The sequence below is a fragment of the Carassius carassius genome, chromosome 16 (genome assembly GCF_963082965.1).
Source record: "Carassius carassius chromosome 16, fCarCar2.1, whole genome shotgun sequence".
Classification (NCBI taxonomy): Eukaryota; Metazoa; Chordata; class Actinopteri; order Cypriniformes; family Cyprinidae; genus Carassius; species Carassius carassius.
In genome coordinates, this window is record NC_081770.1 from 24,702,245 (window position 1) to 24,726,744 (window position 24,500).

Here is a 24,500-nt window from a genome sequence, read left to right on the forward strand (position 1 = left end):
ATAGGCCTACTGAAGCTCACAGTGTTTCAACCTCTGCCATCTCAATATAGGAGTACATGAGCACATAAACATAATTTCTAGAACTGCTCTGTGTCACTTCATGCATTTTACTTATTTTGAGAAAACTATCATCATATACAGAGACAGCAGTTTAAAAAAACACCAATGTTTCAGGAGTCTATTATACAGAATATGACACATGCTTATTAGATAACTGTATTTAAGTTGATGTATATGCTTTTATTTATTATTATTTAATTTTCACAAATTTAAAAAGTAATCAAAAAGTACTCAAAAGTAATTAGTTACATTACTTTAATAAAGTAATTGAAAAAGTTACACTACTATTACATTTTAAACAGGGTAACTTGTAATATGTAACCTATTACATTTCCAAAGTAACCTTCCCAACACTGTCTATAACATATATCCACTGGGTAGATAAAGTTCCATTAGTGTTTTGAGCATTGGACAGACAAAAGTGCGTAGAACAGTGAAATAATTACAGTAAAGAAAGAAAACATACAAATTGTGGAATTCAGTTAGAAAACGTCAAATTTGTTGACCCTTTTACCATTCTAGCTCCATTTTATTACAATAATTCTGTAAAAATTACAACGTTTTCAGAAAGTAAACTCAAATTAATGTCACGTAAATTTCTCCTGTTTTTAATAGGGGGTAAGCTTAGAATGTCAACCCTGTTATCATATATTTAGCAAATGATTATGAAAAATAAGAGATTTCAGTTTTGCCAGGACCCAGAATGTCATCGTGGTTAGTAAGAAGCAGGTAATGACTATAATTTAAATATAAAACTATCAACCCTGTTACCATCATAAACTTTTATTTCAATAATTCTTTCAAAATGACATTGCCATACTTTCATGAAGTAAACACTGCAAAGTCAAGTAAATGCTTCCCGTTGTACCATTAGAAGACAAACGTAGAATATCTACCCTGTTACAATGATTTGAAATAGTAAATGATTACTAAAAATGAAAAATGTATTTTGTCAGTATTGAATTATCCTATTAAGAACCCTGAAGTATATTGTCTAACTGAACTGTAAAACTGTCAACCCTGTTAGCATCATAACTTTTTTATTACAATAATACTGTCGAACCTACAACATCCTTTTAGGAAGTGAACACTGTAAAGGCAAGTAAATGGCACCAATGGCTTACAATGTCAACCCTGTTACCATGATTTTTAAATTAAGACATTTCTATTTATGTCAATATTAAATAATTTTTTATACAATAAACTTGGGAGTAGCATCATGGTTGGAACAAATCAGGTAATATCTAACCGAAAACTGTAAAAAGTAAATCCTGTTTCTTTTTGAGGCTCTATATTAATTTAGCTTCAGATTCTATAATGCATTTTATCAACACCCAAAAGACATTCTTTGTTTTAAATAAATTTTAAATAAATGCACCCTTTATACTTTAAAATTGTAAGATTCTCTTACAGTGGCCCCGAAAAATACTTGGACACTTGAGAGACACACAAAATGTATGAATGCTATTGTGTCAGAAATATAATATCCAACCCAAACCCACTTTAAAAAAAAAGAAGAAGAATACAGACTGACTTTTAAAGTGAAATATTTCACAAAAAGTCAATTGTTTGAAAGTAACTAAGTTAATTTTGTAACTGTAAGTAACTGTTGCTTGCAAACACAGATTGGTTTAATATTTGCTACCTAATGGAAGGAATGTGTAAGTGTTAAAATACATTTGGGGTCTGCTGTACAAAACCTTTCACTCAAAGAGCACAAGACGGCTAAGATGAGATATCAATGCAAGCCATGCGCATCATACTCCCTAGCCATACACATTCACTTATTCCTCCAGCGCTGCAGGATTCATGTCTTCACAGTTAAATAAGGAATGTAGATAGCAAATTTTTTTTTTTTAAATCACATTTTAATAAAATCCCTAAATTTATGTATCTGAAGACAGCCATTATTCTTGGAATTTCCATTCAAATAACTTCTGTCATCTATTTAGTTCTTTTTAATTATGGGCCTTCCTTCCATCCTTCATGCAGTTAACCCTTGCTTTTCGGTGTTCATCATGCTGTATAAAATATGTGTAAAAATGCCAATTCCATATAATAACCTCCAAGATGACTAACCTTGTCAGACGTACCACACCTTTAAGCAATTTGCCCGTTTTCCATACTCTCAGCCCCTCAAGACTTGGAGAAATACCAGTGGACTTCCCAAAAATTATATAAAGTTGCCTCCAATCATAGCCATGAGACCAGGTGAGAGACTGGGAGCGGAAGGGTTATTCCGCCTCCCTCCCGTCCTGGCCGCACCCCATCATCCCCTCCGCCCCAACAGCTCTGACCTGCTTAGATGGCTATAAAAGAGACGGGGACTCTGGCGCATCTCAGCATCACCTGCGCTCCCATCCTGAAGAAGAAAAACCAGGCAAAGAAAAGAAGAACAATGCGTTCACTACTGAAGATCATCGTTCTGCTCTTTTGCGTTCAAGCCGGAGAAGGACACTGGCTTAGAACGCTACTGGGTAAGACTGGGGGTCATGACCTTTAAGGAGAGGGCAACTAAGTCTCTGTAGATTTGTTTTACAGGGTCACTATTGACATTTCAAATCTGTATTTATTTATTTTTTCTTGTGTAGAACTCAAGATTTTTTTAAAAATGTTTTGGTGGGTTTTTTGCCCATACAGTGGAAGTCACTGGGGTCCAAACAATATTGGACTCAACGGTCTTCCATTGTGTGGGCAAAAGCAGTTAAATATTCTTCAGAATATCTTCTTGAGTGCTACTAATATAAATTCATTCCTGAAATCCTGTGACCTTGCTGGAAAAAGTTGTGCTTCTACTTTTCTAAGTTATCAGATGATTTCCATCTGGCAGACGATAAAACTGGCAAGCAATTTCTACAAAAAAAATTACATAAAAACATTTACATGAGGACTCATGATTTGAGCCATTAAGCAATCACATACCGATGTGGTAAAAGAAACCTATTAGCAACTACGTATCAATGTTCTAGCAACCTTTCATAACATTATTTGGCACAAGCAGAGAATGCAAAATTGTATTTATTTTTTGCTTATTTTTTGTCAGACAAAGACCTCCGCGGTGAAGAACGAAGAGGAGGTGATGGTGAAGAAAAGGAGGGTTCGGGGAGGCAGTTGGAAAGGGTGATTCGTTTGCCCCGCAGCGTTGAGTCCCCTTGCGCCTTGCACTCCATCCTCCTGCAGGTGCGAGACCTCGGTCTTGGCTACGACTCAGATGAGACAGTGCTGTTTAAGTACTGCAGCGGGACCTGTCCTCGCCTCGCCTCCAACCACGACCTCACGCTCACCAACCTCCTGCAAAGCGGTGTCCTTCAATACGCCGGCCATTGGCACCATCAGCCCTGCTGTCGCCCCACACACCACGAAGACATAGCCTTTCTCGACAACCTCCATCGCTGGCACAAAGTGGAGAAGCTCTCTGCTGCTGCATGTGTCTGTATGGGCTAGAAATGAGGGTGGCATTTGAGATGAAATCTGGCTACATAAAGACTGTCTGATGGTTTTGAGACTGTATAAAGTGCCTTGAAGTAGAATAAGGGCTGTTTAAAGTACGTTAATTCAGGATATGTATGAACTGAAATGTATCAAGATGTATATGTTGCTTTCTTTGCTGACATTGGCTAATATTGTGTTTGAGAATGTCAAAATGTTAAGTTTTGGTGAATGACAACACAATGACGTGTTTGGGTGGCCGATTCTGAGTCAAGATTGATCCAACAAATTGGCCATTTAAACCAAAAATGGAAGATATTTATGTTTATAAATTATTTATTTATTTGAACAGCATTTTAACTACCCAATAAATTATTGTTAATCTTTATTTTTCTTCTTGAAAATATGTATAGTTCTTATTAAATATACAAAATAAGGTTGTGTTTATCTAACTACACTGAAATTACAATAACGAACTATAAAAAAACATAATAAAACTAAGCAATGCCTATTATGACAATAAAATATATTTAAAAAACTATATGTAATAAAAAAAAAAATATATATATATATATATATATATATATATATATATATATATATAGCTGTCGTCCACAGCTGCATCATCTGGCTCCGCCCCCCACACCTGAACACGCCCCTCCATAGCAGACAAAAGGCGGGGCTCCATTGGGTGGAAGGACGATGATTGGAGGACAGCTTTCCCATCAGGCAGCTTTAAAGTCAGGGAGCTCTACAAGCAGAGATTACAGGATGACAGCTTTATTGCTCATATTTAACTCAACCTCCTTTTATATAGTCTTTTTTTCTGTTGGGTCAGGAGACTTATTCTGCCCAACTCCACCAGATCCCAGAAGTAAACATGGCCATCTTCTGAACAGCTCAGAACGTGTGTGTCTTTATCAGACAGACAGCAGTCAAGCTTATAGCCTTTATTGACATGACCAGAGTACCTGTGAAGGAACACCATAGACACACATCATAAAACGAACATTGAAATGGCAGTTGTATAGAGGACTAGAAATAATACATTAATGTGTGTATTAGTTTATTGTTCAATTTAACTAATATTTTTAACAATGTGTTTTAGAAATTTATTTTTTCAATTTGAAATATGAATTTATTTTGCTGTTATATTTAACTGCAAGTTTCAAAAAAGTCTTAAATATGCACGTTGATAACATTAAATATGATTTAGTTATTTTACTTTCATGTTTAATTACGGTACATTTTTAAAACTTATGTAAACAATCTCTTTATTTGTCCATTTAAAAAGAGATTTAATTTATTTTTCTAAATAAATTTAACTAAAATTTAAATAATAGTTTATAATATTTAAAAAATTTTTTATTAATTTACTCATTTATTAAGTTTAACTCGAGATCGAGATTTGACTGTTATTTCCATAAGAATTTACGATTAAAGTCAAGTCTTACTCACCTGACAGCATCACAGTAGCCTCCTCATTAAACTGCACACAGTTTGTTTCTAGGGAATGAGTATAAAATAGATAATACATTTTTAGTGAACAAATCACAGCCTTATGAGGATTGTCAAGCAAAATTGATTCAAGAATTTGAGTGAACTTCACAAGGAATGGACTGAAGCTGGGGTCAAGGCATCAAGAGCCACCACACACAGATGTATCAAGCAATTTGGTTACAGTCGTCATATTCCTCTTGATAAGCCACTCCTGAGGCGTCTTACCTTGGCTAAGGAGAAGAAGAACTGGACTGTTGCCAGTTCACCCTAGAGGAAAGGTGGAGAAGCTCATAGCCCAATTTGCTTATAGTCCAGTGTTAAGTTTCCACAGTCTGTGATTATTTGGGGTGCAATGTCATCTGCTGGTGTTGGTCCATTGTGTTTTTTGAAAACCAAAGTCACAAGGCCCGTTTACTAAGAAATTTTGGAACACTTCATGCTTCGCTGACCAGCTTTTTGAAGATGCTGATTTCATTTTCAAGCAGGATCCTACCTACACTGCCAAAAGCACCAAATGTTGGTTAAATGACCATGGTGTTGGTGTGCTTGACTGGCCAGCAAACTCACCAGACCTGAACCCCAGAGAGAATCTATGGGGTAATGTCAAGAGGAAAATGAGAAACAAGAGACCAAAAAATGCAGATGAGCTGAAGACCACTGTGAAAGAAACCTGGGCTTCAATACCACCTCAGCAGTGCCACAAACTGATCACCTGCCACGCTGAATTGAGGCAGTAATGTACAGTAAATTAACCTACTTTCCAGAAGGCCAACAATTCATTAAAAATGTTTTATTATTGGTCTTATGAAGTATTCGAATTTGTTGAGATCGTGAATTGGTGGGTTTTTGTTAAATGTGAACCAAAATCATCACAATTAAAAGAACCAAAGACTTAAACTACTTCAGTCTGTGTGCATTTAATGTATTTAATACACGAGTTTCACAATTTGAGTTGAATTACTGAAATAAATGAACTTTTCCACGACATTCTAATTTATTGAGATGCACCTGTAATATTGTGTGGCTAATAATATGGACTTGAAGCGCACGGCTCTCACAGCACCATTGTTGACACTCTACGGTCCACAAAAGATGCTGCGCCAATTGAGGCAATTGAGGATGTGGCTGGGGACACGCCATACCGATTTCCACAGCTTCAGATACATACTAAAAAAAATTACATTATATGGGTATTTGACAAACCTAGAGCTCCACAAACTGCATGAAAACAGCATTTTCTTCAGCTGAACGTATGAGCCTCAGTATTGCAGTCTGCTGTTTCGGAGTACACACGAAAGTTGCCTAAATCTTTATGAGACGTCACACTAAATCATTTTTGTTTGCATAATTTGTGAATTTACTCTGATATCAGTGCATTTGATGGAAAATGCATCTACATTTACACAACTAAAATGTTTTAAACAAAAAACACTCAAAGCAAATATGTTATGGATTTTTCTAATAAAAGGTTATTTTCACATTCTATTCACTAAGGATACATGATACAGAGTAATAAGAGCAACGAACAGGGCACAAAATTGTGCAACAATATTTTACTTAATAAAGTCAAGATGAAAATGGACCAGATCACATTTACAGCCAAATACTGTGCAATATGAACAACCTTTTTGGACCATTGATGTCCAAACATATGATAAACATATGACCGATTACAAGAAGGTCTCTGTATGAATAATAATAAAAAAAAAAAAAAAGAACTATTTACTGTGACTGAATTATCATAAAGAATTTCTTGTACAGATTACAAAACAAAAGTTAATCGGAGTTTAACATGGCATGTTTTTCCTAACAGAAAAAAACCCCAAAAACAAATAAAAATGCCATATATTGTGAATTAAATTTCAACTTTAAAGTTCAATCAAAATTGTTCGGTAATGTCATTGTAATTTAAAAATAACAATAATCTAGCACTCATTACTGTCCCAAACTGAGGATTTTTTCTAAATCAGGTGTTAGATTTTTACAAACCACACTTTAAATTCATGCTAAACACAAACAAACTAAATGGGTTACGCAAGCTATTTCTTCTTGCCCTTGGTGGGTTTGGCCAAGAGCGCAGGGTCAATCCGATCAGGGCTCAGTCCTTTGATGGAGAACAGACGCGCAGCCCGTTCCTGCAGCGTTCCTCCACACTTCATCCCTCGTTCCATCAGTTCTTTCTTCAGCCGCTCCAGACCCAAAGCCTCCAGCTGCTCAGGACCATTCACAGAAAGCAGATCCAGCAGACCCTCCACCTCAAGAGAGCCAAACACAAGTCAGTGTTAGGGCTGTGCGATATTGAAAAAAAAAATGATATTTTATCTTGATATTTCCTGAGATTTAATCGACAACGATTATAACAATATTTTGCGTGTCATTGTAGTGTGTCATTCTGCTGGTATCCTAAGGAATGCCGTGGACAGCCCGACTCCTAAAGATTGTGATATTCTGTGTGGTGCTCAGTTCACAACTTCACACTTATAGAAATTTAGCTTTTCCAATAAGTTTAAACTGATTTTTACATTTTATGGGCATATTTACCTTCATAAAGCCATTTTATCCTTTATCTTTTTAGTCGAATTCTTACATTTAATCAGTGAATAAGAATATTATCAGTGAATAAGAAATGACGCAAAAACAGGCAAAATGGTGGCTAACAATATAACTCAATTAAATTCTTGTTTTAATTAGTTGTAAAATATCAATCTCACATTTGTAATCATGGTAATTAAAAAAAAAAACAAAAAAAAAAACAGCACTCTTCGGTTTAAACTGATTAACTATATAAGTGGTATAAACCAGAGCCGATCCTCCCTATACACAAAATACGCAAGCTACAAAGGGGCCACAAAAAACCGGGGGGCCCCCTTGCTCTCAAAGATTACTTTATTTTAGTTTCGTTTTTTAATTTGGGCAGCGGTAATGAACACATGATAATTTCTTTTAATGCGGTGCACAGGTGTCCATTTCTATGTAAACAAAATGTCAAATCATCTAATGTGAATGTCGAATGTCTTTTGCTCAAGACTATAAAAAAAAAAAAAAACGTGTTGAAAGCGTAGAGCTGCAGAAGAGACTGTTTCTCAATCGCTTTCACAATTCGAGACAGAGTGAAACAAACAAATGTGTTTCATTCATTCATAACCACTCATACCCCACTCCAAAGCCCCCCCCACCGACACAGTTTTGTATAGGGCCCCCGGAAGTCTAGGATCAGCACTGGTATAAATACATACATACTCGCCCAATGTGTTGAATTTGGGATCATTCTAAAATGCATTTTAATAGACTGAATCATGCAGTAAAAGAACGCACTCTATATGCGTAAGTGCACTACTCTAAACTTCACATAATGTTTGTGTGTACTCTGTAGAGCTGTTTTGAACAGATTCTCGCAAAATACTCAATGTTAAATCACACTTTGTTAAAATAATTATGTTGTTTCGCAGACGATTTATATTGCCAGTATTACCAAAAAACATTTCCATCATGAAAATCCCCTTCATAAACAGGGCATCTCACCTCTTCCTGTGCCTGACTGCTCTCGGCTGGGCCGCTTGGTGCTTCTGTGGGAACAACCTGCGATTTATCCTCTTCAGTGCTGCTGTTTTGGCTGGTTTCTGTTGTACACTCCTTTTGCACCACCTCCTCCAGCTCTGTTGGGGAGCTCGATGCAGGACTCTGGGAGGATTTATCCTCTTCGCTGGTGGCGTTTTGGCTGGTTTCAGCTTTACACTCCTTCAGCTCCTCCACCTGTGTTGGGGAGCTCGGTGCAGGACTCCGAGAGGAACTATCCTCGTCGCTGTTGCTTTTTTGGCCGGTTTCTGCTTTACACTTCTTCATCACCTCCTCCTCCAGCTCTGTTGGGGAGCTCAGTACAGGACTCTGGGAGGATTTATCCTGTTCGCTGGCGGCGTTTTGGCTTGTTTCAGCTGTACACTCCTTCTGCACCTCCTCCTCCACCTGTGTTGGGGAGCTTGGTGCGGAACTCTGGGAGGAGGAGCTGCTGGGCTGCTCCTGAGGGTCTGTCCGGTCACTCCCCCTGGTGGCAGACGGCAGCACAGCTGGTTTGGGAACATCTGAACTGCGTGAAGCTCCAGAAGTGGACAGAGAAGCCTCACTGTCGCTGTCATCACTTCCTTCACCAGAGCTGCTCATCTCCTCCAGTCCTCCCAGGCCAGTCCTAGTGGATTAAACGAATGTTACAATTTAGTGATTCTATTCAGCAAGATTAGCTCTCTTTTTTGACATGGGTTAAATCAGCTCACCAGAAACACTTCTTCTTTGCTTTCTTTTCACTGTCAGCTGGTGTAGGACGCTTGCGACTCGGCCCCTCGTCCGCCTTGACAAGACCACTAGAAGAAGCCTGCATGCCTGCAAGAACAGACAACTTTTACCTCTGCGGTCAAGAATAATTAAGTTTGGGCAACATACTTGAATATTTACAATATGCAATATTAATGGGGGTGTCAAATCAATATCAAATTAAATCACTCACAATTAATCGCACCCTAAATAAAAGCCTGTGTTTACATAATATAGGAGTTTGTACAGTGTATATTGATGTCTATATAAATACACACACACACACACACACAGATCCATGTATATACTTAAGAAATATTTAGATTTCTTTGACAAGTCATAAATATGAATAAATATTATATATTCAATCAATGTTAAACATGCAGTTAAATCATGATTAATTGATTTGACTGCCCTATTTCAGCCATAATAATAATAATGTATAATTATACATATTTAATATATTAATTGTAATTGTATAAATATCGTTATAATAAAGATAACACTAATTAATGAATACACTGAATATATAATTTACATATTGCTAAAATTAATTTTCGACAACACATTTCTAGGAAATAGAAATCGCTTTCAAAATCGTATTTGTTTTTTTTATTAATTTAGTATTTTTATTGTTTTTGGCTACAAAATCAAGCAATGTCAAATTACTTGAACTTGTGAGTATGAGAATATTAAATATCAGAAATATTTTAGTTTAATGGAGTCTCTAAATTTAATCGCAGTACAAAAAAAATAATCTGATTCAAAATGTGATTTTAGGTGGTGTATTTAAATGTAAAAAAAAATTAACAAATCTTCAAAAGACCTTGGGATAATGGTGTAGACGTTTAACTATCACTCACTAGGATGACACTAGATGTGTAAATAATGCTGATTATGGCTATTTATCATTCTCCTCTGTATAAATGTCCTCTAGTACTACTATAAGACATTAGATTTTTTTCAAATTTTTTACACAATAAATGAATTCAAGTTGCCTTTCAGCACAGAGTCCTCCAGTCTCTCCGAGAGGTCGTGGCACTGCTGTTCATAATCAGTGTCTGTGAAATAATGTTTTGGCTCGGCCAATTTCCTCTGAATCCGCTCCAGACGACGCTGCTCCTTCTCTGCCTCTCGATCCGCCTGCTTTTTCAGCCACTCCGCCATTCTACAAACAAACACGCATACAAATTCAATGATTCACATCAATGAGATGACCTTATGGTGGAGCAGAAAACAGTTAAGTAAATAATCAAAAAAGCATGCTAAATGGCTACGGTAATCATCCGCAGTACTCTTTCTCATGATTGACGTCTCTCAGTCTCCTCCCGCTCAGATCTCTGCAGGCCTCGCGGTTAGTGGTCTTTTCGATCTGTGCCCCGAGGGCCCTCAACATAGAGCCAAATCCTACAAAACAAAGGAGTTTAAAACAAAGGAACAAAAACTTTATTTATACCTTTCAAATGTGTTTGTGTGTGTGTATGTGTGTGTGTGTGTATATATATATTTATTATTAATAAATTCCAAATTGGAAATGTATCCAGAATGGGGACATATTTATACCACAGCATATTCTAACAATTATATTATCATGTAACAATTAGCCAAATATCAGCAACCCATCATGTTGTAACATTTGCAGGCTTCAAAACAGATCAGCACTGATGTCCTGGACTGGTGTGTTTACCTCCTTTGCCTCCACATAACCGAGGCTCCACACGGTACACAAGTCCAGCCTGAAGCGGGTCGGTCCTGTCCGAGACTCGGCCATTACTCTTCACATAGACGTCTGTGAAAGAAACACCCTGAGAGAACACAACACTTAAGAGTTCAGCTCGTTTTAACCACAATAACCCTCATCAGAATCACACTGAGGCCCCAGCAGTGAGAGTTGCAGCACTAGTATCCTCAGTTCAGAGTCACTCACCTCTTTAACGGAGAAATGATCGATGAGGTCGCCGACAGTCGAGCCCGGAGACACGGTAAGGTTAGTAAACCTCAAAGTTGGCGAAACCACGAAGAGCTCCATGTTTTCTTTTCCTCTGTTCTCGAAAAAAGACGTGCCTATCAACTTCCGGAGAAATCCGTGACGTATTAATAGCGTTCGGAAGCCGAGAGAACGGAACTTGTCAAATGGTAAAATCTCACATTCGTCCTAGTAAAATAAACATTCAAAGGGAGAAAACGGTAAATCCAAGCTGCATTCTTATTTATCTCGTTAAATGAAGCAATGTAGTTTGTCAATATGTCATATTTAATTTTTAGCAGTTGCATGATATTATATATTTGCCTCTGCTATGACTTTTTGCATAATAATAAGCAACACAAATCCAAAAACCATTGCGAAAATCTTACGGTTTTTACTACAAATAAAAAAACAACATGGTTACTATGGTAATCACAAATTAACCATGGTTTTGCTACACTAGCCATAGTTTAACCATGGTATATGTAGTAAATCTGTACTTATAAAAATGGTAATCAAATCGCCAAAATCCCACATTTTCATGCAGCCTTTTATTTTGAAATGTTTCCAGCATGCTCTGCTGTGCGTCTGACGTATCAACGTGGCGTCGCTCTGCAATCTGATTTAGAACTTGAGCTCCAGATCATCTTTACAACCAAAACACTTTTGCCACGCTCAGATCACTATGCAGTTCTGGTGCGAGCGGAGGAGATGGTAAATCAGCCGAGATGGTGAAGAGTGTGTTCGCAGCCGCATATGAGCAGCACTCGGGCTGGAGGGAGGGCCCCGGACGAAGACAATATGTGTGAACAAATGGACTCTATATTTTGTATGGGGTATAAAATGTAATATTGCACTTCCACGGATTTTGATTCTTGTTTGATTTTTTTTTATCTAATTAGCCATTTATGTATGATTCTTTCTCTTGCTCTCTCGATAATTATATATTTTATGTAATATATAATATGAAACACTTAAAATACATGGGAAATATATCTTTTTATGCACACACAAACACTATGGAAGCTCGTTCCCGACACCGTTTAACTAAAATAAAAATTTGTATGTATATAAAGTCCGAATTAGGAGGTAGAAATTCAGATTTATGACTTCTTTTTTTTCTTAATTCTGAACGTAAATCTCACAGTTCTATTGAAAAGCCATACCAAGAAGTTATATTTATATCCTTTATTTTCACCTCCATAAATTAAGAAGCAGCTTAAAATCTAGTGTAGCACAATTCCCTGATCATCCTATAAGAACTGAAGTTATTTTTTAAATAAATAACTGCAAAGCACATCACAGTGATCATAAATGCTATCAAAATCATACACCGACTACATCAAATAAAAATTACATTTCTTTAATTATCAAGGCCTTAACGGTGCAAACTTCAAATGCTAAGTTAAGCTACGTATGCGAGGTATACAGTTAATTAACCTACAGCATGTGGTTAGTGGCATGCTCTTAATCATAAAGCTATGTTAAGTTTCTCTCTGACATGCTGCAATGTATTTTTCTGTTAACATAATTGATAAACTCCTCTTGAGGATATCCATTTTTTAACCAAAAGGCATACAGTGCCCTATAGGCTCATGTGAGGGTTTGTTTGGATGTGTTTTAAGGCAGTATGCACTGTATTGCTCAGGAATCACTGGGTGTAATGGATTAAAGCTGCAGCTGAGGGAATGGTTTTAACCCCTTCTATTCCAGAATGATATGATCTTCACACATCAACCACACATGGTCAGGTACAGCCACTGTAAGACAGAGCAAAAGAGCTAATCATTTCCTTTACTTGAGGAAATATACCATATTAAGTTTTAAAGCATTACTTATTAAACATTTCACCATTTTGAATAGTGCAGGTGAACAGAAGGTAAGAAACGACCCACCTCGCTAACATTGAGCTCTGCGATGCCTGAGCCCTCTTTGTCCAGCTCTCTAAAAGTCCCTGTTAAATAATGAGACATTAATGAGTCGTTTAGTGAAACATTAGCAAAGTTTGTAAAAACAGATTTAGATGTGTAAATGACATACTGAACATAGCCTCCAGTTTGACCAGGCAACAGACAAAATTGTCGAAGTCGATCGTATCTCCATCAGAATACCGTGCCACAATTACTTGATGTAGCTTGTTATTGAGTTTAAAACCTGCAGAGAAAGAAAAGGTATCAGTTTAAGGCCTTGCTTTTGAATTAAACTACCAATCTCAGAACAGTTTGATATATATATATATATATATGTAGACATTTTTAATGCAATGAATTTATCATTTAAAGGAAAAGTAGCTAGTAGTTTATAGTCTCTTATTATCTTGTAGAACCAAGCTCTCCATTGAACAAGCCCTGATACAGATATTATACATATTACACAGATACTCCATATTTAATGCCATTAAGTGATTCATAATTGCATTTAATAGATTATACTCTAAATAAAACAACTGCAGCGTGTTTGTAAAAGCTGTTTTTGTTGTATTTTAATAGTTTTGCCCAGCAGATGTCACCAGCGTGTGGTATTTCGTGCGCTTCAAAATAGTGAATCATTTTGAAAAGCAGTTGTTTCAATTGATTCAAAGCTTCGTTTAGATTAAACGCAAACATAGTTCGAAATCCTAAAATCGACCATTAATCACTGCCTACTGCCAGTGTCGGTGTGAAACAATAGTTAACGTGTGAGCAGGTTCACTTCAGTGATTCAAAGACATACAACACCACCACCAATGTCCGATTCACAAACGAATCACTCTCAGTGAATCAAACACATAAAGCGTGACTAGAATCAGATTTGAATCAAATCTGGGTCGATTCTCCTCCTTAATCTCTATTAAACAAAAAGATATCATGGTCAAAGATTACCAGCTGACTCCACGGCGAGGCGCATTTCATACGAGCTCATTGTGCCAGATTTATCCAGATCAAACTGTCTAAAAATACCCTGCAAATGAAGAAAAAAAAAGGTTTGACTTGCCACCATACTACAGTATTCATATGATGTAGGGAAGGTTGCCTGATGAGTTTCTCACCAGCCACTTCCTGATTTTATTCCATAGAATCTGGAACTCCACAGTTCCCAGCCGTGCACTGCCATCTTTCTGAGTTTGATCTGTCAAGCCCAACAAAATCTACCAAAGGCTCAATAATCAGATGAAACATATATATATATATATATATATATATATATATATATATATATATATATATATATATATATATATATATACACTATTAGATAAGCAAAAGTTGCTTAGGGTTTTACAATCTAAGGATACATCCATCAGGCTGACCATGCACCTACACGACTCCAAACTGAACCCATCGGTCTTCACGTCCCTGTCTGAAGAACACAGAAGAGCGGAGGTACTTCTCAAGTACACAGACACAAACCAAACATGAACACTTAAAAGTGTCAGCTGAGCTTACGTTTGCTGACCACTCGGTTCAGAATGGTCCTGAGCTCATGAACTGAAATCTCCATGTCCTACGAGAGAGTTTAGATCAAGTTTAATCTAATGGGATACACAATATTATTAATGAAAAACACAGATAGACAGAAACACACCTCTCCAGACAGCTGCGCAAACAGCTTTTTAAAAGAGTCTTCCATGTCCTCCTCTGAAACCTCCTCCTGTCGATAAGAAGAAAATGTGAGCAGTGTGTGTTTTGTTGGTGGTTTTCAGGTTTTTGTGGTAGCTAAGATTATTTGAAAGTCCTTACTTCATCTTCCAAGTTAAATGAAATCTCATCATCCATTTCTCTAAAAAAGATAGGAAAATGAAAGAAATACTTTTTATATTGAACTGATGCTACACAATTAAAAAAACAACATATAAGCTAGTTAAAAAAAATAATAAGTACATATAAATATTTTTGTTCCACTGTTGTTTTAGTTGAACAGTCCAGTCACTTACTGAGTTTCTGACTGTTTCTCAGTGAAGACTCGCAGGACAAAATCAGCCTCTTTTCCGGGCTCAAAAGTGGAAGGGACTACGAGATACTCGCCAGGTGGCAACTTCAGTCGTGTGCTGACTTCCCGCAGGTTAATAAATGTTTCTGAGCGAGCGCAGGATGAGTGACGCAAGAAAAAGTCCTTCTTGAGGTGAACGCTCTGGGAGCCACGAAACTAAGAAACAGAAGAAATGAAGAGTCTATTTCACAGGTTGTTCACAACAATTAGAAATTGAATGTACTTTAGAGTTGAAGTGTGTCATTTCTGTGTAGATTTGACAAAAAATATTGTTTTCAAACAGGTTTCCTGAACACTTCCCTGTCTGTCATTGGCCAGTCAAACAGAGTGCTCCGCCCCAACCTCATGCTATTGGTTAAGCCACTGTTGCTATAGTGGGTCAGCAAAAAACTCAAACAGAGGAATTTTTTGAAAACACCACAGAGACAGTCTTCATACATTTCGAGAAAATCAACCAGCTAATGGCTTAACTGAAATCTCTCCTCATTACAAGCAAGTATTTTAACATTCAAAAAATTACACACTTCACCTTAAATTCCTGTAATAATGAAAAGATTCCATACCTCTTCTGGGACCTAAAAAAAAAACAGGAATATAAGACTAGTGAATAACAAATTAGTGAAAATAATGATATTTTACAAAGTATGTGACTATTGTGTCTCAGCCTTTGTCCTCCAACCTCATATAAAGCGAAGCCAATGGTGTGCATGTCCTGCCCTTGCTTGCGGTAACGTCTCCTGTCCTTCTGCATCAAGGCCACCAGGAAGCTGCAGGCCACCTCATCATCCTCAGGATCATCATCTTCCTCCAGCAGTGTGATCTTATATTGAGGGTTTATCCAGAATGTATCTGACGAAAAATAAACACGTGTGTAATACAGTTTTGCTGATGCATGCGATTCATTAGGAATGTGTGATTTGATCTTACTGGGGTTGTTCCTGCAGCCCCCTGCTGTACTTCCTCTCCTCCAAGTCCCGTTAAACTTAATCGTGTTCCAGAAATTTAGAGAATCTTCACTCAGAGCGTCTGGTGTGAGGTTACAGATCTCCAGACGAGAAAATTGACGTTTGAACTCCTGAAATGGCATCCTGAAGTGGCCAGAGAACAGAGCGTCGGTAAAATAATGTGAAGGGAAATAGAGGCAATCATTTAGTACAACCCGAATTCCGGAAAAGTTGGGACGTTTTTTAAATTTTAATAAAATGAAAACTAAAGGAATTTCAAATCACATGAGCCAATATTTTATTCACAATAGAACATAGATAACGTAGCAAATAATTAAACTGAGAAATTTTACACTTTTATCCACTTAATTAGCTCATTTAAAATTTAATGCCTGCTACAGGTCTCAAAAAAGTTGGCACGGGGGCAACAAATGGCTAAAAAAGCAAGCAGTTTTGAAAAGATTCAGCTGGGAGAACATCTAGTGATTAATTAAGTTAATTGATATCAGGTCTGTAACATGATAAGCTATAAAAGCTTTGTCTTAGAGAAGCAGAGTCTCTCAGAAGTAAAGATGGGCAGAGGCTCTCCAATCTGTGAAAGACTGCGTAAAAAAATTGTGGAAAACTTTAAAAACAATGTTCCTCAACGTCAAATTGCAAAGGCTTTGCGAATCTCATCATCTACAGTGCATAACATCATCAAAAGATTCAGAGAAACTGGAGAAATCTCTGTGCGTAAGGGACAAGGCCGGAGACCTTTATTGGATGCCCGTGGTCTTCGGGCTCTCAGACGACACTGCATCACTCATCGGCATGATTGTGTCAATGACATTACTAAATGGGCCCAGGAATACTTTCAGAAACCACTGTCGGTAAACACAATCCGCCGTGCCATCAGCAGATGCCAACTAAAGCTCTAACATGCAAAAAGGAAGCCATATGTGAACATGGTCCAGAAGCGCCGTCGTGTCCTGTGGGCCAAGGCTCATTTAAAATGGACTATTTCAAAGTGGAATAGTGTTTTATGGTCAGACGAGTCCAAATTTGACATTCTTGTTGGAAATCACGGACGCCGTGTCCTCCGGGCTAAAGAGGAGGGAGACCTTCCAGCATGTTATCAGCGTTCAGTTCAAAAGCCAGCATCTCTGATGGTATGGGGGTGCATAAGTGCATACGGTATGGGCAGCTTGCATGTTTTGGAAGGCTCTGTGAATGCTGAAAGGTATATAAAGGTTTTAGAGCAACATATGCTTCCCTCCAAACAACGTCTATTTCAGGGAAGGCCTTGTTTATTTCAGCAGGACAATGCAAAACCACATACTGCAGCTATAACAACAGCATGGCTTCGTCGTAGAAGAGTCCGGGTGTTAACCTGGCCTGCCTGCAGTCCAGATCTTTCACCTATAGAGAACATTTGGCGCATCATAAAACGAAAAATACGTCAAAGATGACCACGAACTCTTCAGCAGCTGGAAATCTATATAAGGCAAGAATGGGACCAAATTCCAACAGCAAAACTCCAGCAACTCATAGCCTCAATGCCCAGACGTCTTCAAACTGTTTTGAAAAGAAAAGGAGATGCTACACCATGGTAAACATGCCCCGTCCCAACTATTTTGAGACCTGTAGCAGAAATCAAAATTGAAAGGAGCTCAGTTTGTGCATAAAATTGTAAACTTTTCAGTTTAAACATTTACTATGTTATCTATGTTCTATTGTGAATAAAATATTGGCTCATGTGATTTGAAAGTCTTTTAGTTTTCATTTTATTCAAATTTAAAAAAACGTCCCAACTTTTCCGGAATTCGGGTTGTATATAGAGTACGGCTGTTCAGCTTCTGAACTTCTGAATCTGAAAGAGTTGATGCCAAGAACAGATTCCAGCAAACCTTATACAATTATGAATCTACAATATATCATTTACATGTGAAAAAGAAAATCAATGACTAAAATACTCACAGAACTCAGAAACCCATGATGATTAAACCTACAGAAAGAGTCACTGATTGAATCAGTGAATGAATCCAAACGAGTCATTTTTGTGAACAGAACCAAAGATTTAGGTGATTGGGATAAATAAAAATCCTCCTGTTTAGCAGTCGCAGCTCTTCTGGGATGTGTAGTAGTTTGGTAATCAAGGTAATAGACAATTCAGTTCATGCATAGGAATCCAAAGCTTTGGAGTCGACTTTCAAATGCCAACATCTTTGATTCTTTTTGGGACTGACTCTTTGCCCTAATAGAGAGTGCATAGTTAAAGGTGTGAGAACCATGAACATCCAATTTCTGTGGAGATTTACCAGAACTCGCCATCCTCCATGTGGTTGTTCATTTCCTCTCTCTCTGCTGGATCAATCCCATTCCACTCAGAAGAACTGGAAATTAAATGTAAGTGTTACACTATGAGCAAGAATATCTGAATGCATTCTGACTGGTCGACTCACTTGTCACTCCAAGCCCCTGTCCATTCAACTTGCCCCCAAGGGTTTCGGATGCGGATCAGCCTCTCTCTGCTGCCACGGAAATTCACCTAAAATTAAAACAACATGGGTCTGATGCAAACCGTAGTAATGGTAACCTACTGAGCTCAAGATACATTTTAGAGGTGATCCTGACCTCTCTGAGACCCGTGACGGAGTACGCATGTCCCTTCACCAGCTTCTTAAAAGTTACAGCCTCCATATCAAAGGCACTGGTGATCTACCAGACAAATCACACACAAAAAATTAGTATATGGATCCATAAATGGTGCATTTTGTCTCCAGGCCTGTAGTAGGCACTGTGGGGACTCACATCAATAGAGCAGCCCAACAGTGAGCCTCTCTCCAAGGCTTTGACAATGATGCGGTGCAAGTCTTTGGGAGCTTTACGCAGCTCGTACATCTCGGCCACTCCACCCGTGAAGTCCTCAAAACCTTCAGTGGTGGACCCTCCCGACAGAGCTTCATATGAGCCATTCAGCCTACGGGCACACACGCACATGCTATGGTCCCTATGACTGTCATATGCCAAGAAGAAGACAGAGGAAGAGACTTACTTGGCATAGGCTTTTTCCAGCAAGGCGCTCCAAAACTCATTTCCCTCTGCTGAGTGAACAAACATCAGCTCTTTATCCTTCACAGGCAAACGGTCATCGACCACAACGTCCACCCAATCACCAAACTGCCAGAACTGTGGAACATGGGATAATACAAATTAGTGAGACAAATACTGTGATAAAAATACATGTTGCCTATATTAAAGAACAAAAATTTGCTGAAAAATGACTCCCTGATGTGGATCCATCAGTCATCTCTCTTTCTTCAATGGAACATATTTGGAGAAATGAATCATTACATTGCTTTCTCACCAATGAATCCACTGCAGTGAATGGGTCAAAATGTGAGTCCAAACAGCTGATGCAGCCGGAAACAATGGTTTGAAGTTAAAATGTCCTAATGATGAATTTCTTAAACATACAGCTTTTCACTTCGCTAGAAGTTCATTGATGGACTGGAGTGATGTGGATTATTGTGATGTTTTAATCATCTGTTTGGACTCTCATTCTGACGGCACCCATTCACTGCAGAGGATCCATTGCTGAGCAAGTGATCTAATGCTACATTTCTCCAAATCTGTTCCAATGAAGAAGAACACTCATCTACATCTTGGATGGCCAGAGGGTTTGTACATTTTCAACAAATCTTTATTTTGGGGTGAACTACTCATTTAATAAAAAATACGTTTTTATAGTTAAAAAATAGGAAATGATCAAAATAAAGAATGAAAAGCAGAAGTTTAAGAGCTTTGTATTTGTATTGTTTCTGCTAATGTGTGTTCTACACGTCGGCTGTGCACCTGGAAGTGGAAGATGCCGGCGTACTCGTCCGTAAAGCTTTGTCCATGAGGAACAACTCTGTGAAGCAGCCTGTCATTTAAAGTCAGGGATGCGATGGCAGCTAACAGCCAACAGTCACCTGAGTGGAGAAAAATTACCACAGGAAATCCCAAAATTATTGTGGATAATGTTTGTATGTACTACAATGCCCCGTTAGGGGGAGCTCTCCACCCACAGCCAGAAAGGGGGTGTGGTATGTGTTTGTACAACGAGATAACAGCAGTTTCAGTATTGTACATTTACTTTGGATGAAAGCTGCTTTATCTCAAACAACCCTTGTGAAAGCCAAACCCCTCTGACTGCAGAGGCTTGAACCACGTCATGAATAAAATGCATATCTGTGATAAGTTTCGCCATCCTCCTCCTCCCAGTGTTTGCTGAACAAACAATCATTTTATTTGGGACTCATGAGTGTACACTCTCTCTCTCTCTCTCTCACACACACACACACCATGAGCTGTGGCTTGCAGCCAGCGATCCCAGAGTCCTCGAATGCTACACCAGTGTCTGTGACTCACCACTCAGAAATCATGTTTAGCCACTCCCCACCGACAGAAAACACACACACACACACACACACACACATCTGCCCCCCAACACAAATTTCTCTTAAAAGCAACAGAAAACACTTCAAATTATGATCATAGAGGTGTTATTAATCATATTTTGACTAAGAGGGATTTGCAATTAGTTAATTCATCAAACCAGTGGTCATACATCCAAAATATATAATATATGCAGTAAAATGAAACCTGTAGTTCCAGTTCTGGCTTCTGATTGGATGATATAGTATAGTATTCCAGTGATGTACACAAAATCTATCTATCTATCTATCTATCTATCTATCTATCTATCTATCTATCTATCTATCTATCTATCTATCTATCTATCTATCTATCTATCTATCTATCTATCTATCTATCTATCTATCTATCTATCTATCTATCTTAAAATTCCATATTGTTGACGTCCATGCTAATACATCACTGTGTATGTCTATATGCTGTGTGCTTTTCTGCAAATATCATAACTGGCACGTTCAAAAGAAAGTCTACGGTTTCTACATTTGTGTGGCAGCGTTTGACAGCAGTATGTGTGAAGTTCCCAGACGCACTCTGTTTTGCTAGGATTTAAAGCTGCCGGATCGCCCAAACTGCACTGAAGCACAAATAAAGCTCCTGACATTCAGTTTGCTAACGTGTGCAAGCATGCACAAACATACACACCCAGGCTAATACAGTACATACTCACCTAGGGCTCCCTGGCAAATATCTGTGCGTGTGGCTCCACCCACTATAAACTCAGGGTTGTTTGACAGCTCCTGTGAATATTACGCAAGCAAACAAAAAACATTTAAGAGCAGCACCTCAACCGAAGCATGCTACTTTCCCAGAAAAACAACACAGAACACACTTCTTTCATGATTTCATATCAACTGTATCCGTGAGGTGATGTTTTCATTCAATTTCTCCTTTTAATGTCAAATGCAAAGCATTCTGAGTACATACAGGTATATTGTACATACTCAGATACTACCAGATAAGCTATGAAAATATTGTTTGAGGTTGGATAAGGATACAGAGTCCATAAACTATATAAAACTTTTCTAAAAGAGATTTTTCTAAAGAAGGATAGATATATGTAATTTTTGTAATTCAATTAGAAAGTAGGCCTAAGTATTAACTCTTTAAGAGCTAAACTAAACCTAACTCTAACTTACGTGATACCTACACTGTTGGAGCCATGGCTTAGTAGTTTTGCCTTGGTTTGCTTGTGAGAAAGGAGTGTCTAGCTCATGTAATTTATCAATCTTGATCCTCCAACTTCATTTCATGGCCTTTCTCTACTCTAACAATCAATCATACACAACTGAAAAAATGGCAAAAATTAAAGCAAGAACCTTGTCTCATTAATTAACACCAGGAGTTACACCTTGGTTCTCATATGGGAAATGATAGCTCATGAAGATTCTCAATCTTGTTCCTCCCATTTCATTTTCTGTATGCTCTTTTCCATCCCAATCAATGGAAGTGTCAAGTTGTGCTAAAATAAAAACTTGAGACTTGTCTTAGTAGTTAGAACCCATTGTTGTGTCTTAGTTCTAATGTGGGAAATAAGAGATCGAGTCTAACTTAACATAATCTCTCAATCGTTGTCTTCCCACTCCCTCTCAATCAATAAGTGTTCAAATGTGCAGTTGTATGTAGTAGATAGCATGCTGTTTGCATAGGACGTGCTCTGCGACACTCACAGTGGGCCTTATCCACTGCACACCATGTGTTTTGGAGGAGTATGGCGCGAGCTCCTTGAAGCCCAGTGACTGAGGCACGGCTGGGAAGCAGGGGTCCTCAAACAGCCTGCCGCTCTCCAGACACTCTCTCTTCAGCTCCTCATAGTCCTGGTTCAGGAACTTGACTGCATTGTCATTGGTTCCCATCCCTTCTGCCTGAAGCCGTTCCTTGTAAATACGCGACGACACTCCTCCAATTGAATACATGCTGTAGTGCACCAAAAATAAGGAAGTAGCCATTTTAACACATGCTTCAATCCAAAGTAAATCCCATATTTGTCCAAACCCCTATCCCATTCACTTTTTGTAACATGGAAAAGAATAAACACTTCTTGGTTTGTGTTGCATAGAAGGAAAAAAAAGAAAGTCATTGAGGTTTGGAACAAGAACAGTAAACTATTACAGAACAACCCTTTTTAGATTAACTTCCCTTTAAATTATTATAGCAACTGGGTTTCTTGTGGGAATCGAACCTGCAACCTTCTGATTACAAACTTTAACACTGGCAGATGGAGACTGGTTACTAGAAGCTAGCACAGAAATAGCATCATCATTCGACAGCGTGCATTCAGTGTCTCTGAGCATTTAGCGCAAAGTGCTGGTGCTAAAAGGCTTATGCTTGCTTATGTCTGCTTATGGTCAGCCAAGTTGCCATTATTAGTACAGCAGCATTCGTGAAGCTTTTAGTCCAGCTAGCTGAGAGAAATGCCCTCTACAACAAACACTCAGTTAGCGCCCTAATGAGGTTGGAGAGAGGTTTACTAATGACTGGCTAATTCCATGTTGTCTTGTAACATGGTTACCCATCATCTCTGCAGAACAAAAAAAATAAAAATAGTACATAAAAACATCGCCAGACCCTAATTACTTACATGAGCCATGATTTCAGGGATAATGTCCATGGAGGGCAGTTCTCTAAGTGATAGCTAAAGAAAACCACATAGACCCAGCTAAGATAACTATGCTAGCATTAAACATTTAGTTCATAATTGTTTTTTTTCTAGAACTGCAACTACAGAAAGACAAGAGAGGGAATATACCTCAGGTTCCTTGTGTGGGCCACGAGCTTGAGGAGAAAAAGGTCATTTAGAAATATAATGAACAGTAGGAGAAATCAGCTCATTGCTTACTTTCATGTTTATGTTGCAAAATGCATGTACATCTGGTACAGTGATAGTATGGTACTTCAAATTATTTTACCATGGTATGTCTCTAAAAAAGAAGAAGAAAAAAAATAATACCAGGGAAGTTTGTTGTACTTTTGTGTTGCCTGCATCATGTAAGTGTGTAAATGTACATGTAACTTTAAATCACATTTATATATAGTAATAATAATAATAATTCATTATATTTATATAGCGCTTTTCTAGGCACTCAAAGCGCTTTACATAGTCAGGGGGTATCTCCTCATCCACCACCAGTAGAACTGGTAGCATTCTCCAAATGCAGTTTTAATGAACTTTTAACCAGTTTTTTTCACCGAGTTGCAATGGATAGTAGATAATGTGGTATGTAAACACAACATTGCCCACTGATACTAAATGTCAGCTGACTTGTGAAATCAATAGGCCAGACTGAGCATCAGCACTCTGGTGTTTGTTTTAGATGATGAATGAACACCCTCAAAAACAGCTGCACATATTTACTCATGCTGCTTTATATAGTGCTATTAATATAATATTTAATTTAGTCTCAGTTCAGTTTTGTTCAGATGACCCCAACCTACACAAACCTAGTAATGTAATAATATGAATGAATGTATTGTATACACACATACATGTAATGCAAGTATGATGCACGCCCTAAGGCAATGAATAATTGATGTTCATTGTGTGTATAATGTAACTTAGAAATTAACAAGACCGATTCACAAGCACTGCTAGAAATGTAAGAAATAAGCTATTTGAAAAAGAAAATGTTCGTCTGTTGCTGGAAATATAGGGCGAAGGTGTCCCTCTTTGACACATAATAGACGGATGTCAGACACAGTTAACATGGAAAAGTGAAGCTAAACTTACCGACGTTTAGTTGTGTTTATGGTTATCAGCCCAGCTGGTGCGTTTTAAAATAGCGGAAAAGAGAATGATAAACGGATCAGTGCGGATGAGAGACAACAAGAAGGATACCGCAGTGCACGGCCACGCCCATGAGGGAGGGGCT

General features: G+C 38.0%; 3 protein-coding genes across 3 annotated transcripts; 1 reads left to right on the forward strand and 2 right to left on the reverse strand.

The window, feature by feature from the left end:
• The first annotated feature begins 2,365 nt into the window (after positions 1-2,365).
• Positions 2,366-3,504, forward strand: LOC132160217 (persephin-like). Its single transcript, XM_059569956.1, has 2 exons — positions 2,366-2,537; positions 3,104-3,504. Exons 1-2 carry the CDS (start codon positions 2,366-2,368, stop codon positions 3,502-3,504), a joined length of 573 nt encoding a protein of 190 aa, XP_059425939.1.
• Positions 3,505-6,690: 3,186 nt separating this feature from the next.
• On the reverse strand, positions 6,691-11,385 carry LOC132159993 (splicing regulator SDE2-like). The gene is made up of 7 exons (XM_059569687.1): positions 11,222-11,385; positions 10,982-11,099; positions 10,590-10,701; positions 10,293-10,462; positions 9,258-9,363; positions 8,512-9,172; positions 6,691-7,244 (listed from the first exon to the last, which is right to left on the reverse strand). The coding sequence occupies exons 1-7, from the start codon at positions 11,321-11,323 to the stop codon at positions 7,029-7,031; spliced, it is 1,485 nt and encodes a 494-aa protein (XP_059425670.1). The 5' UTR covers positions 11,324-11,385; the 3' UTR covers positions 6,691-7,028.
• Positions 11,386-12,794: 1,409 nt separating this feature from the next.
• On the reverse strand, positions 12,795-24,490 carry LOC132159994 (calpain-1 catalytic subunit-like). The gene is made up of 22 exons (XM_059569688.1): positions 24,359-24,490; positions 22,302-22,548; positions 21,302-21,371; positions 20,011-20,129; positions 19,211-19,344; positions 18,967-19,135; positions 18,790-18,873; positions 18,618-18,703; positions 18,474-18,548; positions 16,157-16,317; positions 15,909-16,078; positions 15,793-15,804; positions 15,174-15,385; positions 14,980-15,019; positions 14,825-14,890; positions 14,686-14,743; positions 14,535-14,599; positions 14,289-14,357; positions 14,122-14,200; positions 13,301-13,414; positions 13,156-13,214; positions 12,795-13,020 (listed from the first exon to the last, which is right to left on the reverse strand). Exons 2-22 carry the CDS (start codon positions 22,545-22,547, stop codon positions 12,994-12,996), a joined length of 2,115 nt encoding a protein of 704 aa, XP_059425671.1. The 5' UTR covers position 22,548; positions 24,359-24,490; the 3' UTR covers positions 12,795-12,993.
• Between the last annotated feature and the right edge of the window lie 10 nt (positions 24,491-24,500).

Coding starts and splice junctions, on each gene's coding strand:
- LOC132160217 (XM_059569956.1), top strand. CDS start 2,366: ATGGCTATAAAAGAGACGGGGACTCTGGCGCATCTCAGCATCACCTGC. Junction 2,538..3,103: donor CTGGCTTAGAACGCTACTGG/GTAAGACTGGGG, acceptor ATTTTTTGTCAG/ACAAAGACCTCCGCGGTGAA.
- LOC132159993 (XM_059569687.1), bottom strand. CDS start 11,323: ATGGAGCTCTTCGTGGTTTCGCCAACTTTGAGGTTTACTAACCTTACC. Junction 11,100..11,221: donor ATCATTTCTCCGTTAAAGAG/GTGAGTGACTCT, acceptor GTGTTCTCTCAG/GGTGTTTCTTTCACAGACGT. Junction 10,702..10,981: donor GTTATGTGGAGGCAAAGGAG/GTAAACACACCA, acceptor TTTGTTTTGTAG/GATTTGGCTCTATGTTGAGG.
- LOC132159994 (XM_059569688.1), bottom strand. CDS start 22,547: ATGTATTCAATTGGAGGAGTGTCGTCGCGTATTTACAAGGAACGGCTT. Junction 21,372..22,301: donor TGCAGTGGATAAGGCCCACT/GTGAGTGTCGCA, acceptor TAATATTCACAG/GAGCTGTCAAACAACCCTGA. Junction 13,415..14,121: donor CCTCGCCGTGGAGTCAGCTG/GTAATCTTTGAC, acceptor CTTTCTCTGCAG/GTTTTAAACTCAATAACAAG.